We start from the raw sequence: 18,893 nt of genomic DNA, 5'->3' as shown, positions 1-18,893 counted from the left end.
AAAAAGGAGTCCACAGTTTGGGGAGTGATATTGAATTCTTCCCTTACTTATGAATCTCAAGTTAAGAATGTACAGAAATGAACATTTTTTTGAATGAGATAATTAAGCCTAATTAGATCTTATTTTTCTAGTTCACATTTTGCAATATTGGTCCAGATGCTGGTTTTATCCCTTTTGGACTATTGCAATTTCTCTATGTGGGGTTTAATGCTAAACTTAAATATAAGTTATAGATGATCCAAAATACAGCCCTATGTCTTGTCTTTTGGCTGAAAACATGTGACAGTATTTCTTAATGTTAGAAAATTACATTGGCTTTCTTTAAGGGCACGTATTATTTTTAAATCAGTTTGTATGATTTTCCATGTTCTAAATAGTAGTATTTTGGAGTTGTTAATTTTATGTTTTTCTGATCTTCTCTTCTCGGTTGCGTGAAAATTTCATGCTAAAACCTCCCGCATTTAATGGTGTAAGACTGAAACGCCATTTTTCGGTGACGTTTACCTTTCAAGCAATTACAATTTGGAATGCAGTCCCTTTATCAATTTGATCTGAGGCTGGCTATATGCCACTGCATAAAAAACCAAAAACCTTTTTATTTGATAAATTCTGATTGTTTTCTTTTTAGCTCCTTGTGATATTAAGAGTTCTCTTTTATGTTAACCACTTTGAACCTCCTGCTGGGACTAGTATGGTCTACAAGTCTCAGATTAAACATTTTGCAATAAATAAAACCTTAAAACAAGTTACACAACCACTTCAAGTTACATTAATTTTTTTGTATAACATCTCTTAATCCAAGCTAATCACGCCTCAGCAAAAGTTTTCTCTGTCTAACCAGTGGTTAAGTCTTTCCAAGAGGGATTAGAAAAGTGATTAGGAGAAAACAGATGGTTCTGGGCCCTCCCTTGCATAAAAACCAGCATGGTGCGAATGCAGTTGGGATTCCTGTTTCAGGAGATGGATATCTGCTTGCTGTTCTTGCTACTGTGGAATGACCAGAGATGGTATTGGTAAAGCTGGTGGAGATCCAAATTTCCCAGGCTTATCTGACTAGCAAAATCACCTTGAAGCAGAGGGATCATTCTTGAAGGGCTACCTGCACAGATCTCTCTGGTTATTAATCAGAGGTAGGACAGGCATATCACAAAATAAATTATTCTCAGAGTCCCACAATGATTTCTGGTTAATAGCAGGCTGGCATGTTCCTTGGGGAATTGCAGAAAAATGAAAGGTGAAGAGTCATTTGTCTCTGGAACTAGAATAGGCAATGCCTGGTCTGAAGATTTCAGTGCCAAGTATTTTGGTAGCAAACATTCTATCTGTGCCAAGGAAACTGACATCATTGACTTCAGTTTTGGTGCGAAAAATAAGTGCATTTCTTGTGCCAGTGGTGTTGGCTTATGATGCCACCTGAACGTGCTGTGCTCTGTGTTAAAAGACTTGTGCCTGGCTTTGCATCTGAGAAGTGTAATGGCCGTGACCTTAGTCCTGCCTATCTCGTGACTGATCTGACTCAGTTTGGAGGTATGCAAATAACCTTGGATATTCTTCCCAAGCTCTGGAGGTCCAGTCGTGACCAAGCATATATTCCCTCACCTGTTGCCACGAGTAACGATGACCCCATTCTCGGTGGAGAAAGCATCAGATGGCAGCCCCTGGATGTTCCAATCCCGCACAATGGTGGGCTTGGAGAGGAAGTTTGCAAAATTGAAGTTTGGGCAGCAAGGCACTGCCCGTTCTCGAACCTGCAATCACAAAGAGATCCTGATGAGAATCACCTTAACCTCACCCCTATACCCAGCTTCTCCTTCAAACCACCATACAGTGATCAAGAGGGTCATTTTGAGAAGCTGTTTTAATTCCCTACCATGTTTCCCTCTGAAAATCCTGCAGCTGCCCTATGCCTCAGGAATAGTTTTGCCCTTACAGTAAAGAGCACCTTGGGCTTCAAAATGAAATTCTGGCATATAGTTCAGCCTGCCTGTCCCATCCCCTCTTTTATTTTACCCACAAAGGACCACATGTTTACCTACAGTAATCCCTTTGAAAATCGTCCCCTTGAATGATATCTAAAGCAGTGGTGTATCCTCTCAACCAATGAGACTGAAAAGTCTGATGCAGGGATTGTGATATACTGAAAGCCATTTCTTGGAAAACTGCCCACTCTACACAGGTAAAATTACAAGCATTGTTGAACAATGTGCATAATGTTATCCCCATAGTTTGGAAGCATTCCTTTAGGCTGGGTTAACTCAAGGGAGAAAGCAACACATGTAGTTTTGCATTTCCAGAACTGCATACATTATTTTGTTGGAAAAAAGTACCTGCACAGAAGGCTGGGACAAATCTCCACAGGCAGCTTTTCCTAGGGAATGGTTAGTGCAGTGTGCTGTGTGTGGGGGTGGGGGGGGGGGGGGGCTCGGTTCAATTCCCGCTGCTGCCTGATGGTTGGCAGTGGGTTGAGATCCTGGGGAACTAGGTTCAATTCCCTCTGCAGCTCTGTGTGACCCTGGGCAAGTCACTTAACCCTCCACTGTCCCAAGATACAATATATAACTTAGATTGTGAGCCCATTAGGGACAATGCAAAGTATCTGTAATAGAAATTGTAAACCGCATAGTCACCTCAGGGATCACTTGCAGTATATCAAGTGCTGAAAAGCAAAACTCTATACATAGATTTGTTTTGATCATTGGTGCAAATCTCTTATGGAGGGTGCACCAATGGCGATCATTTGATTATTGCTCTCACTCAGTCTGTGGCTGGCCATGATTGTGCCAGTCCAGTGTCCACAAGCTATGTCTATACCGAGATCTGCCGACAATGAGGGGGAAGCGTGTCATCAAATTGTACAAAAGGGGTGGAATTTCCCTTTGATTGAAGGGAATAACTTTTATACTGCCTTGCTGTTGATATCTGTGGAACTGACCTGTTTCAACCAAATCTGGGACAGGATCTCCTCACGGTAACTGGATAGGAAGGGTCCCAAGTAAGAGAGGAAGGCAGAAGCCAGAAGGCAGTCTCCAACCAGGTAGCCCAGATTCTGCTCCAAACCCTAGAGAGACACAGAGAAAAGAGTACAGAGAGGGAAGAAAACAGGGACAATAGAGATGGAGACCAAAAGAAGCAGAAATGGAGAGAAGAGACAGAGAAAGGAAGAAAAGGCAAAGAGAAAGAGGGAAAACAAGAAATAGAAATATATTGAATCATTCACTTAATATAAGGTTGTTATATTTTTTGTCTTATTTACAAAGATATAATCAAATGTAAGTCTTAAAGGCACAATTTAAGAAAGAAGGAGACATACAAACGAATGCATAAGGATGAAAGTAAGCTATAAGAATCATAAAGTTCTTGGAACACAGTTGGCAATAGCAGGTTCTCTTTCTGTTTCACATTATCAGGAGATTTATAGCTAGTTAGAGTAATATTTCTGCTCTTGTAGACACAGATTCCCATTTTACATATGTAGAATGCAGAGATCAGAACTGACCATTTCTGTGGGAGGCTGCGGACATAGAAGGGAGCCACTTGAGCTGTCAGAAGAAGTGCTTTGGAGTTTCTTGAAAGCTAAGTAACTTCTTCATAAAACTGTGTTAGGTTGAAATCACATTACTTTGATGCACTTATGAATACTGACAATGTGATGTGCTTTCTATCTTTATTTACGGAAGTCTTTTTTCAGCCAATGATGAATTGCGGATCGTTCACGATCCTTTCAGCTTTATAAGATCTCACGATCTGGAGCTCTTTGAGGCTTTTTCCTTAAATTATTTGGCACTGTTAGTGTGAGACACCTAAGTTTTCTTCTTTTTTTGCATAAAGGAACTTTTTGTGTGTTTGATTGCGATCAGAACTGAGATATCTGGGTCAGGACATGCTCGGTTCTAGTGGCATTTTAGAAACTGATTTGCCAGTGTGCACTGAGTGAACTACTTTTGGCTGGGGTTATTTTACTGCCCAGGAGCACTGGGCCACAAAGCTGCAGCCCGATGCTTCTGGGCCGGCAAAGCAAACCCCCCTCTAGCTTAATCCTCCCTACCCCCCCCCCCCAAAGGTTCCAGACTCTACCAAGGGTCCAGACCCCCACCCCCAAATGCTCCAGAGCCCAAAAAGGGCCTACTATTTAGATCATTGGTGCTCCAGGGGTCTTCGGGCAGTTGTGATACTCAGTTGCTTCTGACCAAGAGGCGCTGTCATCAAAATGGCACCGCTAGCAGTAGTCTCGTTCAATGAAATGAAAGTATAAGAGTATACACACATGAAACAGAAGATTCAAGTTTCAATTTTATTAAAACTTGACATACTGCTCTAGAGGGACAAGTTTACTCCATTACTGAAATGATGTTGCCACCTTGTGACTAATGTGCATACTGCAGGACAGAGCTTCCAAGACCTATATATAAGGGCCAGTGACTGAGTCACTTTTACATATGTGAGAGACTGCTCCAGTACACAGGTCTTCACTTTGCCTATAGTTAAAGCCTGCCTTCTCTTTTCCCCTTGCTATGGCTTACCCTCACAGTCTCTTCCCAGCGGATCCTCTCGCCTGCAAGCCCTGATACTAGCTTGCCAGCACGGTCCAGCTTAATCTCCATTGCTTCAGATTCCTTCCTCAGCTCTTCCTTTTGGGTCAGCTTCTCGTCATACTGCTGCTTCAGTTTACCTAGCTTGTCTGCCACCTGTAGAAGATAAATCCAGATCAAACTGCAGCATATAACATGCTCAGATCCTTCCATTGAAAGAACGTAGGGTTTAGCATACGAACATAAGGATTGCCATACTGGGACAGACCGAAAGTCCATCAAGCCCAGTAGTCAATCCAGATTACTAGTACCTGGCAAGATCCCAAAACAGTACATTTTATGCTGCTTATCCTAGAAATAAGCAATGGATTTTCCCGTCCATCTTAATAATGGCTTATGGGCTTTTCTTTTAGGAAGCGATCCAAACTCTTTTTTAAACCCCGCTAAGCTAACTGTTTTACTACATTCTCTGGCAAAGAATTCCAGAGTTTAAATACATGTTGAGTGAAGAAATATTTTTCTCTGATTCGTTTTAAATTTACTACTTTGCTAAGTAGTAATCCATTTTCATGGGTCCAGATATTCAGATAGCGCCTCTGATTATCTACAGACCGCCTTGGCACTGTTCAGACAATGCCATGGCATAGCATGGGCGGTCCCAGAACTTATCTACATAAGCTGCTATCCATTTCTTCAGCAGGATATAACGTAGGACAGATAGAAAGCGGATCTAAGTTATCTGTATAAATTATTTAGATAGCAGACTGAAGCCTGCCATTATTTGGATACATTCTGGTGCTGACCGTCTTATCTGGATATTCAGTGCCAGGCACCAATCAGATGCTGGAGCTGAATACCTGGATATTTTTGACTGCTTCAGCCAGTGTTTAAAAAAACATGTTGACTGCGACGGCTGAATACAGACAGACCTGCATATTTTTATCTCAGTTTGTTTTGTGCTTGGTTTTCTAACCATTGGTTAAATGAAGACATAAATGCAGTTTTATAACAGAACACTTGATTTTGGGTTCCCTGAGGAAGCTGCATGTGAAACATGGACCATGTCGGGAACCTAATTGGTATGGATCTATTTTTTAGATAAGTGACTCATAAATATGGATTTGTGAAAATATTTTGGACTTGAAATTTTTTTTAACAAACCTTTATTTAAATATGCCACTACATCAGCCAGGAAACTCGAACGAGCATGGAATAAAACAAAAGATGAACATACACTCAACACATGGAAACAAATACAAAGAAAATACAAATATGCAATAAGACAGGCCAAAAGATCATACTATAAAACCAAAATAGGGACAGATTACAAAGACATGAAGAAATTATACCAACTCGTGAACAAACTCCTAGACACCAACTTGGTCACTACCACGAATATAGACATCCCATCTGCAGATAAACTTGCAAAGTACTTCAATGAAAAAATTGTAAACCTTCGCAACACGCTACCTCAGAACACCACCAACATTTAAAACTTCTTTAATGAATTGGACCCAACCATTGGAGAATACCCAGCAGATCGGACAAGGATAAACTTCGCCCTCCTTTCGTCAAAACAGTTACCCAGGCGATTAGTAGGTTTTCCAACAATCACTGTAAACTAGATACCTGTCCCAGCTACCTAATGAAATCCGCCCCTAACCGCTTCATAGCAGACCTCATATCCCACCTAAATTACATGCTTCAGCAAGGCCACTTCCCTAAGGAAAATGGCAATATCCTACTCACCCCAATACCAAAAGATACCAAGAAAAAAAAACAAACGAAATCACTAACTACCGTCCAGTAGCATCTACCCCGTTGGTGGTCAAACTGATGGAAAGCATGGTAACCAAACAACTTACAGATTACATAAACAAATTCTCAATATTACACGAATCACAGTCAGGCTTTCGCCCCCTCCACAGCACGGAAACAGTATTACTCACTCTTCTAGTCAAATTCAAACAGGAAATAGCAACAGGCAAAAACATCCTTCTCCTCCAATTCGACATGTCTAGTGCATTTGACATGGTAAACCATAATATATTAATAAGATTACTAGATAAGTTTGGGATTGGTGGAAACATACTTAACTGGATCAAGGGCTTCCTAACCACAAGAACATATCAAGTAAAATCAAATTCAAACATATCATCACCGTGGAAAGCAGACTGTGGAGTACCGCAAGGATCACTGCTATCACTGATCCTATTCAACTTAATGATGACCCCACTTGCCAAGTCCTTATCCAACCATGGCCTTAACCCTTTCATATATGCAGACGATGTCACAATATACATTCCTTACAAAACCAAACTGACAGAAATCACCAACGAAATCAAGCTCGGCCTGAACATCATGGATTCATGGGTAAATGCATTTCAACTAAAACTGAATAAAGAAAAAACTCATTGTCTCATCCTCTCATCTCAACATAGCGTGGACATCCCCACAAGTATCAACACCCCAGATCACACCCTTCCTATCTCAGACAGCTTGAAAATCCTTGGCGTTACAATGGACCGTAACTTAACACTAGAGAGCCAAGTGGCATCCACAAGAAAGAAAATGTTCCATTCAATACCAAAAGATACCAAGAAAAAAACCCCAAACGAAATCACTAACTACCGTCCAGTAGCATCTATCCCGTTGGTGGTCAAACTGATGGAAAGCATGATAACCAAACAACTTACAGATTACATAAACAAATTCTCAATGTGGAAACTCAAACGCGTGAAGCAATTCTTCCCAAGGGAAACATTTCGTAACCTGATACAATCAATGGTACTAAGCCACTTAGATTACTGCAATGGAATTTATGCGGGATGTAAAGAACAAACCTTAAAGAAACTTCAGACTTCTCAAAACACGGCAGCCAGGCTTATATTTGGTAAAACATGATTTGAAAGAGCAAAACCCCTCCGTGAAAAACTACACTGGCTCCCAATTAAAGAACACATCGCCTTCAAAATCTGCACCCTGGTTCACAAAATCATCTATGGAGAAGCCCCGAGTTACATGACAGATTTGATTGACTTACCAATTAGAAATACATCTGAATCAACACGATCTTATCTAAATCTGCAATACCCAAGCTGCAAAGGACTTAAATACAAAACAACTTACGCATCTAGTTTTTCCTACATAAGCACACAACTGTGGAACACATTACCAAAAGCCTTGAAAACGACATACGACCAGCTAAACAACTTCCGGAAATCACTAAAAACCAACCTGTTTAAAAAGACATACCCTACCGATCCTAAGGAGCTTAGCCGAGATTGGGTGGCAGAGCCGGTGGCGGGAGGCAGGGATGGTGCTGGGCAGACTTATACGGTTTGTGCCAGAGCCGGTGGTGGGAGGCGGGGATAGTGCTGGGCAGACTTATACGGTCTGTGCCCTGAAAAAGACAGGTACAAATCAAGGTAAGGTATACACAAAAAAATGACACATGTGAGTTTATCTTGTTGGGCAGACTGGATGGACCGTGCAGGTCTTTTTCTGCCGTCATCTACTATGTTATGAATCTTTAATGCTAGGACAACTTGTTCCCGGTGATCCAGTAAGCCACCATTTTAGATGTGTTTAAGGATTAAATGGTTATCTGTTAATCACTGAGAGATTTTGGTCTAGACTTGTCTAAAGAGGGTGAGATCGGGTGAGATGGAATCAGCATAGAAAAATCAACAAAATGTCGTCTGCATAATAATATGCAGTAAGCCCCAGATCTTGGATTATGCAGACGACATTTTGTTGACTTTCAGTGGTTAACAAACAACCGTTTAATCCTTAAACATATCTAAAATGGTGGCTTGCTGGATCTAGCAACAAGTTGTCTCCATCCCTAGCACTAAAGAGTCATAACTCCTCAATTAAACTGGTTACACAATTTAAGCACCTTGGGATACTCCTGGATCAGGAATTATCTTTTGCACCTCAAATTGCTTTACTAGTGAAATCATGTTTTTTTGTATTAAGGCAGTTCTGCATAGTCTGCCCTTTTTTAGATAAAACTTCCCAAATGACCCTTCTTTATGCGTCATTACTTTCCTGCCTTGACTACTGTAATACCATTTACTCTGGTATAAACCAATAATTACTTTTTCGACTTCAAGCTATACAAATATATAGCTCTGGAAATCTACTCCCACACTAGGAAATTCAATCATATCGCTCCTTTTTTTGTTCAACATCACTGGCTGCCTGTTTCCTGCCAGATCCAATTCAAAATTCTTTTTCTTCCTCACAAAATTCTTTGGTTACAGACCCCTTCATATTTGCCTTCTGCTGTTCCTTATGCCCCTCCCAGATTTCTGTGATCTCTTTCTGATCACAGATTACATATTATGGTGGTTTATGCTGCAAAATTTGAGTCCATGAGTTACTGTGCTTTTTATTGTATAGCTCCATTCCGTTTGGAGCTTGTGCCCCTGCCAGTCTTAGGCTGGAACTGTCCTTGGTTTAATTCAGAATTTAATTAAAGACATATCTATTTTCCAAAACCTTTGGTATCGATGCTGATTGCGATGCGAATCACTCGGATATGACCTCACCCTATTTGCTTGTTTGGTTTTATGTCATTATCTGATTGTGTCTGACGATGACTGATTGATGGTTTAGGGCATCTTCGCCACTAGGCATTGTTGTATCTTACTCCTTTCTTTCCTCTTCCCCTTTCCTATTATATTTAGAGTTCCTTTCTTATTCATTTATTTTAATTCATACACTGCACTGCTTTGTGCTCAGGAAATATGGTATAACAAGATCAATAAATTATAACCATAACCATGTGTGCCACATCCATTTAGAATGCAGTTGTGATAGCTGTTTTTTTCCTAAAGCCATATGAAACCTACTGAGCCTTATGTCACCTCCACTCCTGGAAGTAATATAGTAACATAGTAAATGTCGGCAGATAAAGACCTGCACTATCCATCCAGATTGCCTAAACAAGGTGGCCAGAGTTGAATCTGGCACTCTACACAGGTTCCACTTCATCATTTAACACTGGTATAAATGTTTCTCTCCCTCTCTGCCAATTTTGGAGCACAGATCGTAGAAATCTGCCTGGCACCAGTTTTATTTCTCAACTATTGGAGTTGTCATCGAGGCCCCCTCTAGTCTTGATCCTGATTTGTTTTTGCCATTTATGGGACTCGGACCACATTGGTCTTACTTCCGAACCTCTGGAGCTGCTGTCAAAGCCCATTCCAGTTATTAGGTCATTTAAGTTTTGCTTTCATTAGATTCCATCCTTTTTCTATACAGGTAAGTAACATTATTTTCTGTGTGATTTCATTGCTAACAGATCATTATTGTAAATTACTCTTATTAGTGCAAAGTAAATCGGGGACTTTTCTAGGCATGAAATATATCACAAGTTTGCTCAGACTGCACATCTAGGCATCTAAAAATTCAAAGCTTCTGGATACCCTTCCTTGTATTTTATTAAGCAGCCCCATTAATCACCCAACCTAAAATTAAATGTCTGGAGGAAGACCTGTAAATATTCAAATCTGACACAGCCAGTGCAAACTAATAATTTAGGATAATACGACGAGGGCCCATATTTTAATTCAAAGTCCAAACTATGCCTTCTGGTGCTACTTTATAACATACTGCAGATAATGAAAGTTTAAAAAAGCTGACATATTGTTCCCAAGGCAGCAACTTGTTGGGTCCTTCACTTACCTCTTGCAGTTTGGCCTGGGCTTCTGCCAGAGATGCCTGTTTCTCAGCCAGTTGAGCCATGGCAGCATTCATCCGGATCCTCTTAGGCTCCACTACTCTGAAGAGCCGACCATACAGCTGCAATGAAAAACACAATGCAAGGTGTGAATGGAGGCACAGCAAGAACCAGCTCCTCCTCACTAACAGAAGACTTATGTCCACCAGGAACTTCATGTGTTTAGTTATACTGGGCCTCAATTATGAAAAGGCTACTGATGCAATAAACCTATCATTTCCCAGTAGAGAGTAAAGGCCAAGGTCTAATGCGAAGTTGCTTACCTGTAATGAGTGTTCTCTGTAGACAGCAAGGGAATCCAGCCACACTACAGAAGTTGGTAACATCACTGACAGAGCAAAGGTGCCGCATCTGTACCCTAGCTAGTTTTAAGTTTAGACCAATTTAGGTATTTGCAGGAATTCCCGCACTTGGAGAGCCAATCAAGTCAGGATGTCCCAAAGCTGTGGCCAAGACCTGAGGGGAGGTCTGAGGCAGTCTCGCTGGTCTTTTGGCACAGGAGCTGCCCGTTGGTTGTCCTAGTAGACGCAGTAGAGGGAAAAGTGCAATTGTTGCTGTGGCAGGGGCAGGGGATGGTAAGAAAGATGTGGAGATGCTGGAATTGTGGGAGGGGGCTGGAGGTATGTTGAATTTTGCATGGCTGGGGTGTAGCGCTTCTGGGTGGGCCCCTGGTAGAAAGTGGGGTTGCTTACTTTTAACAGTTGTTCTCCAGAGACAGCAGGATAAATCAGCCACAAAATCCCTCCCACCTGCTGTTACAGCTGAAATAATTCAAGCTATGGAACAATGTGAGGGGGAGGAGCAATGGTTGCAAGGGAAGGAGCACTGGAGCATGCACAAAGGGCTTTCTACTGGGCTCTGGGAGGGCAGAACCAAACTAATGCCATCAAGGATGATGACACTCACGTGTGGCTGATTATGCTTGTTCATGGAGAACTTTAGCAAGCACTGGAATGTTATCAAAAGTAAACTGCAAGACCTGTTATTGACCCTGGTGGGTCACTGATATAAACAAACAGTACTGTCTTTTCTGTACTCTTAAAGGTGCAGGGGTTTGCAGGCCAACATTTTAGCAACAGCTGCCAGCTCATGAGCTCTTGTGCCTTTAATTGCTACGTCTTGCAAGGTTCCGCGTTAGGAGTTACGGATCAAGAAAGGGATCTGGGTGTCGTCGTCGATGATACGCTGAAACCTTCTGCTCAGTGTGCTGCTGCGGCTAGGAAAGCGAATAGAATGTTGGGTGTTATTAGGAAGGGTATGGAGTCCAGGTGTGCGGATGTTATAATGCCGTTGTATCGCTCCATGGTGCGACCGCACCTGGAGTATTGTGTTCAGTACTGGTCTCCGCATCTCAAAAAAGATATAGTAGAATTGGAAAAGATACAGCGAAGGGCGACGAAAATGATAGTGGGGATGGGACGAGTTTCCTATGAAGAGAGGCTGAGAAGGCTAGGGCTTTTCAGCTTGGAGAAGAGACGGCTGAGGGGAGATATGATAGAAGTGTATAAAATAATGAGTGGAATGGATCGGGTGGATGTGAAGCGACTGTTCACGCTATCCAAAAATACTAGGACTAGAGGGCATGAGTTGAAGCTACAGTGTGGTAAATTTAAAACGAATCGGAGAAAATTTTTCTTCACCCAACGTGTAATTAGACTCTGGAATTCGTTGCCGGAGAACGTGGTACGGGCGGTTAGCTTGACGGAGTTTAAAAAGGGGTTAGATAGATTCCTAAAGGACAAGTCCATAGACCGCTATTAAATGGACTTGGAAAAATTCCGCATTTTTAGGTATAACTTGTCTGGAATGTTTTTACGTTTGGGGAGCGTGCCAGGTGCCCTTGACCTGGATTGGCCACTGTCGGTGACAGGATGCTGGGCTAGATGGACCTTTGGTCTTTCCCAGTATGGCACTACTTATGTACTTATGTACATCAACTGAGTCAGGGGTTTGCAGTGTTAGCAGCCAGATCCTGGAGCAGCATAGGCTGGAGCATCTATGTTGGATGGGGAGGAAGAGGAAGAGAGCGACTGAAGGTAGAGGAGAGGCCAAGGACCAGTTCCTCATACCTGGGCCAATTCTTGGTCATAATCTATCCCCATGACTTGGCTCTACAGTTCAATGGATTCAGATGATTTTGGATCCATTTGTCACTCAGACTGAAGGCTAAGATCTGTCCCTGACTTACCTCAAGGGCTCAATGGATTTACCAGGAATTAATTCATCTGTCATTGAGAATAAACACTGAGACCTGCCCCAACTCACCTCCATGGCTCGAACCCACATGCAGAGAGATTTGGCAGCGAGTGACACCCGCCCAATGATATCGGGCTGGAAGTCGGGCTGTGCACAGTACTGGCCAATCTTCTTTAGCACACGGTCAGAAATGTTATCTTTATCAAAGTTTATTAGCTGTTTGATGAAATTTGATTCACCTGAGGAAAAAAAGAAAAGTATGTATACAGCCACCTTTTTTTAGGGCATAATAGGGTGCATATTCCTCAGGAGAAGAAAGCAAAATCAAGTTACCTACTTGTAGCAGATGCTCTCCATGGACAGCAAGATCGATGATATTATCCTATAAAGCCTGGCATGGAGAACGCTTCCCAAGCTTAGATTTTTCTGGAAGCTTTGAGAAGCTTCACCATGCTTGTGCACTTTCCCCTTCATCATATTTGAGAGGCCTCCCTCAATCCATAATAATCTGGATTAGAAAACAATTCAGAGAATGGGCATGTAATGACTTGTATCTTGCTGTCCATGGAAAACACTTAGTAGATCAGTCCAGACACCTGGGCTTATGCTCCCCAATTTACAGATGGAGACAGAGAACACAGTTTTGCAGTGATTACATCATTACTATATATATATTTTTTGTTATATTTGTACCCCGCACTTTTCCCACTCATGGCAGGCTCAATGCGGCTTACATGGGGCAATGGAGGGTTAAGTGACTTGCCCAGAGTCACAAGGAGCTGCCTGTGCCTGAAGTGGGAATCGAACTCAGTTCCTCAGTTCCCCAGGACCAAAGTCCACCACCCTACCACTAGGCCACTCCTCCACTGTGATGAAGTCTTGGACTACCCAACATACTAAAGTCAAAGCTAAGATAACAGGACAATTGCCCCAAAACATTAAACAGAAACAAAATGCTGTATTATAATTCCCCCTTATAACCTCTTCTCCTCTCTTCATATCAAATGGAGAAATATTTCAGAACAGAAAGAGGAAAGGACAGAATAAATTGCAGAAGCATGGACAGATAACAGTGCTGCAGGCATGTGCCACTTCCTTCATCGCAGATGACATTTTACAAAGAAGGTCTTGGACTGGTCTAGCAGAACTCAAGGAATAGAAATTGCAGGTAAGAGAAAAATTCTCCTTCCTTATCTTCCTGCTAGACCAGTCCAGACACCTGGGAAGTACCCAAGCATTTTTACCAAGGGCAAGAGGAAGATGAGGCCACCAGAAGAACCACTGAGCCAAAAGAAATATTCTCCCTGACCCACACATTGAGCTTATAGTGTCTGATGAACGAATGCAGAGACAACCAAGTTGCTACATTACAAATATCTTCTAGCAACACGGCGCTGTTCTCTGCCCAAGAAGTAGAGAGAACTCTAGTCAAATGTGTTCAAATAGCTTCTGGAATTTGACGCCCTTTGAGCAAATAAACTGAGATGATCACCTCCCTAATTCTCCTGGCTAAGGACGTCTTGGACATTGCTTCATGCTTGTGCAGCCTGATAAACAAGACAAAGCACGACTGTCAAAGTCTGGTCCTTTAGAGTGGTAACGTAGTAACATAGCAACTGAGTAAATGTCTGTAGATAAAGACCTGCACAGGTCATCCAGTCTGTTCAACAAGCTGGCCAAAGTTGAATCTGGCACTCTGCACACGTTACATTTCATGATTAAACACTGGTATACTCTCTCCCTACCAATTTTGGGGGTACAGATAATAGAAGTCTGCCCTGAACTGGTCTTACTTCCCAACTACTGGCGTTGCTATTGAAGCCCACTCCAGCCTTGATCCTGCTCTATTTTGCCATTTACAGGACCCAGTCTGTAGAAGTCTGCCCGGCATTGGTCTTACTTCCCAACCTCTGAAGTTGCCATCAAAGTTCGCTCCAGTTATGTCATTTAAGTTTTGCTTTAATCGATTTAATCCTTTTTCTATATAGTGTTCCTTTGTGTTTATCCCACACGTTCTTGAGTTCCATCACCATTTTTGTCTTTACAACCTCCCAAGGGAGGGCATTCCAGGCATCCACTATCCCTTCTGGTGTGCCTCAATGGTTCAAAAGGAGCACAAAGTAAAGCACTGAGCCCAAAATAAGATCCCAAGATGGCGTAACTGTCCTGAAAGGTGAATGAATTTGTCTGACTGCATACAAAAACCGAGACACATCCTGGTGCAAAGCCAAAGAATATATCTGACCCTTATCCCAGAAACATGAAAGTACCACCGCTTACACATGTAAAGTACGCAAAGAAAGCCCTCTCTCCCACCTGTCTTAAAGAAAGGTTAAGATCAAAGGAATCCCTGCCCATCAGGAAGCCAGCCCCCAGCTGGAATACCATCTCCCTTGAACAAATGCCAAACTCACAACCACCAGGAAAGGCGAATGCTTATGCACTTGCAGAAATATGGCAATCCTATATGTTGAATATGCCTTTCCACCCAACCAGTGCCAACTCAATAGGGATACCATAAGTGAGAATGGATCCAGATCCTCACAGAGGACTGGCCTCTGATACAGCAGCCCCTGACCCATGGGAAAGATTCTTCCACCAACAATTGAAACAAATCCACATACCAAGGCTGCATGGGCCAAATCTGGAACCACCAGTATGACCAGGACTGAGTGATCCTTTATCCTCCTGATCATCATCATGATTGGGGCCAGGGGGTGGGGGACACACAGAGAAGGCTGGAAGTCATTCACAGCTGGTTTAATGTGTCTATCCTGGCTGAACCTTTTTCTCTTCTTCTGTTGAAAAATCTATTGGCCTTAGTGTTTCAACCCTTAGCCATTACATATGTGCTGGAACTGCCCCAGTGCTCCACTATTTGCCAAAATACTTTCAGGCCAAATTCCTACTCCTCTAGATCTAGGGTGTTTTTGCTGTTCCTGGACTTCCTGGTTCCTCAAAAGGACTAACCCTTGGGCCAAAACTTAGAGGTCAGAATATAATTGTCTACCCAGCTTGTGCCATTTTCCATGCTGAAAGGTGAGACAGGCTGTCCTTTCCCTTAACTGATGCACAAGAATGAACCTCGGGTACCTGCTGGGGCTTAACTTCCCCCAGATCTTTGACAATCTTTTTCTAAGTCCTCACCAAATAGTATCTTCTCTCCTAAATGGAAGCTTACTGAGTTGGCTCTTTGAGGCTGGCACCCAACTATGAAGCCAGAGCTACCACCACACCACTACAACCAACACCACTTATTGCAGTACCAAATCATAGAGGACATCTACCAGATACACCACCCCACACTCCAGACAGGTGAAAATGTTGGTCTGGATAGTGATGTGCTATCTGAGCTGCTGAGATGATCTTCAGATGTTGCTCTGCCTATTGCAACAACAATTTTGCCTCCAAGGCTACTCCTCAGTTTATGGTCCTCTCACCCTCTGCCTGTTGATATACATCATTGCTGTGACACTGTCCAACAGGATACACATTGTCGCCACTTGCAGAAGCAGCAGGAAATATATTAAGACTCTCAAACTGATCGATTAACGGTATATAGTTATTTCATGCAGTTCTTGCAATCTCTCTTCCCCAAAAAATTCAATCCTCTTGAGGTGCCTGTTATATCTCAACATTCGCCTCCCTTCGGAGGTATGGCTAGTATCCTCTGTCACACCCTACACAATTGTGATTCGTGATTTTGCGTCGTCAGAGCCTGTAGGATAAAGAGGTTTTAAACATGATGTACAAGTCACTACCCCTGACGACGCAAAATCGCGAAACACAATTGTGTAGGGTGTGACAGAGGATACTACCCGTACCTCCGAAGGGAGGCGAATGTTGAGATATAACAGGCAACTCAAAAGGATTGAATTTTTTGGGGAAGAGAGATTGCAAGAACCACATGGAATAAACTATAGAAATTTGGAAGTATAAATGATTGTGTTTCAGCACAAGCTTTGAATAAGGTGGTACAGTGAAAAACAAGATCGAGGCGATAAGAAGAGAGAGCCTCTTGAAAGACATAAGTACCTGTGGGACAGCATCAATAGCGACTCTACAGATTGGAATTAAACAACTCCAGGAATAAATATTGAAGTGCACTGAGAGTTAAAAAGAGGGTTAAGACACTGTACGGTCTATACATATAGCTTGTGAGTGAGTGTGGGTATGCTTGAAAGTAAGGTTGAAGAAGTAATAGTAATAAAGACTATAAAGTTGAATATTAGAGATATTAATAAAAATTTGGTATAATATTACAGTGAATACACTTTCATTAAAGATATTATGAAAACCTAACCTGTTGGTGGAACTCAAGGACTAGAAGTGAAGACCAAGGATCTATATGGCACAGCTTGAGACACCATGTTCAGACTCGAGAGACACTAAGCAGAATTCATGGGTGTTGGTGACCAAAACTGTCTTGCCATACCACCCACACATTTTCTGTTTCGGAGATATCAGTAGAAAATTTGCAAATACAAAACCAAATGGCTTCATGGTAAAAAGATAAACTGATGCCACTCGATGCATCAATAGTGGATGCAGGTTATGCCCACGCCAAAAATCAAGGAAAGTTTTTAAATGACTGAAAATCCTAACTAAAGGATGTCTCAGCAAAGAAGAACAGTCACTAGAAAAAAAAAGCCTTTTCAAAACATTTATAATGTGAGGAATTTTGTGGAGATGAAAAATCTCATTTCTGATAGGCTCTATGGAAAATCTGACACTGCGTGATAATGTTTTTATTTATTTATCACATTTGTATCCCACCTTTTCCCACTGATTGCGGGCTCAAAGTGGCTTACAAAGATACTGTAGTATAGTTACAATGCAAGAAGTACAATTTTTGCAAATTGAGAGCAGGATAGAATAACAGTTAACAGCGATAGGTATTGAAGATATAATTAACAATTAATCAGTAGTAAATAAGATAATAAGGTGTAATTAGAGTCCATTGGATCTTCTAATAGTAAGGGATAATTCTGATTATGTTGAACCTGAGGAAGAAGCCTTCTTGAACAATACTGTTTTCAATGATTTCCTAAAGTTTAGGTAGTTCTGGGTAGTTTTTGTTAATTTGGGTAATTTGAGTACCAATGTAAGTGAAGTTTGAGGCGTAAATTGATTTATATTTTAAGCCATTACAGTCTGGGTAGTGTAAGTTCAGATATGATCGTGAGGAACTGGTTCTGTTTCTGGGTGGTAAATCAACCAATTCAAGCATGTATTCTGTTAATGCAGGAAATCCCACACATGCACAGTGCACCGTTCGAGAAAACTCTTATAGCTTGTATTACTAAGGCCCAGACTCTGTTGACTGACTTTACCCACTTATGAAGACTGCATATCCTGCTTCTCCTGGGAGAAAATAGTACTTTTCCACTGCATTGAAGGGTTTGCAATTCTCTTTCTTGTTAAAAATCAGTAACTACAAGTCCCACAGATGCAAGGAAAACAACTCAACTCAATGTGCCAGGAGGGCAATCTAGCTGAATTCAACCCTTTTCACTCTCTGTCCCCTCACCCAGTTGTCTCTTGGCTTCTGCCCATGTAGGCTCATTCCCTCTCAGGATCATAACAGCTTGCATTACTGTCTCCACCAGGACCGGTGGGCGGCCATAAGATTTAATCTCTGTCATGTCTTTCTTGTTTAGGGATTCCAGTGCCTGCAGGAGGAAAAGAAACCAAGATATTGAATCCCCTGTCCAAGATATGAGAAGTTTTGAGATCAGGATGAAGATATGATCAAAGACTACAAAATGATCCACACTTGAGGGCATACGTAACAGAATCTGATTTTCCATGAGAAAGTTCAAATTAAAGCACAAATACATTTTCAGAGTTTTTCTGTTCTGAAGGTAGATCAATTTGTAACTTTCAAAACCTATAGGGGATCTGTTTGTAAAAGGAACAGGAGAGGCTGATGTGATCTACAATTTGAACAGCAGTACAAAAGATGTAGGTCGCGAACAACTGGTCTCAGAAATATACTTTTATTGTCAAAAACACACAGAGGCCACGTTGCGCCTGATACTGGGCTGCATCAAAGGCAGACTGTAACCAGGGGTGTAGCTACCATTGAGCGAGTGCAGCATAATACTCAGGGCCACCCAATAGCAGGGGCCGCCGGCAGCTGAACCCTTCTCCTCCCCTGGAAGCTCATCATCCTTCCCTTCCTCTGTTCCAGCACCTCTCCAGCCACCCCCCCCCCCCCGACCTCTAGATGTGTGGCGGTTGTCAGCAGAGGCAGCTCTGAATATAGGATGCCTGTGAGCCAGTCCCACCAGGGCCTTCCCCGTGTCACATCCCACCTCTCTGATGCAATTTCCTGTGGGCAGGATACAGTGCAAGAAAGGCCTTGGCAGGGCCAGCTAGCAGGCAGCCTGTGTTCAGAGTTGCCTTTGTCGATGACT

The 18,893-nt window shown here is 42.2% G+C and overlaps 1 protein-coding gene across 1 annotated transcript in view; it reads right to left on the bottom strand.

Annotated features, from left to right (window-relative positions):
• Positions 1-18,893, bottom strand: part of DNAH2 (dynein axonemal heavy chain 2) — a 218,871-nt gene that overhangs the window by 52,393 nt on the left and 147,585 nt on the right. The window contains exons 62-67 of the mRNA XM_030186429.1: positions 18,005-18,146; positions 12,544-12,713; positions 10,224-10,340; positions 4,521-4,685; positions 2,933-3,058; positions 1,600-1,748 (exon numbers count right to left, since the gene is read on the bottom strand). Coding sequence (XP_030042289.1) covers positions 1,600-1,748; positions 2,933-3,058; positions 4,521-4,685; positions 10,224-10,340; positions 12,544-12,713; positions 18,005-18,146 — 869 coding nt within the window. The remainder of the gene's footprint in view (positions 1-1,599; positions 1,749-2,932; positions 3,059-4,520; positions 4,686-10,223; positions 10,341-12,543; positions 12,714-18,004; positions 18,147-18,893) is intronic.

Source organism: Microcaecilia unicolor, chromosome 14 (assembly GCF_901765095.1).
Source record: "Microcaecilia unicolor chromosome 14, aMicUni1.1, whole genome shotgun sequence".
Lineage (NCBI taxonomy): Eukaryota > Metazoa > Chordata > Amphibia > Gymnophiona > Siphonopidae > Microcaecilia > Microcaecilia unicolor.
Note: the sequence above shows the minus strand (reverse complement) of the source record. Positions and strands in the feature narration are given on the sequence as shown.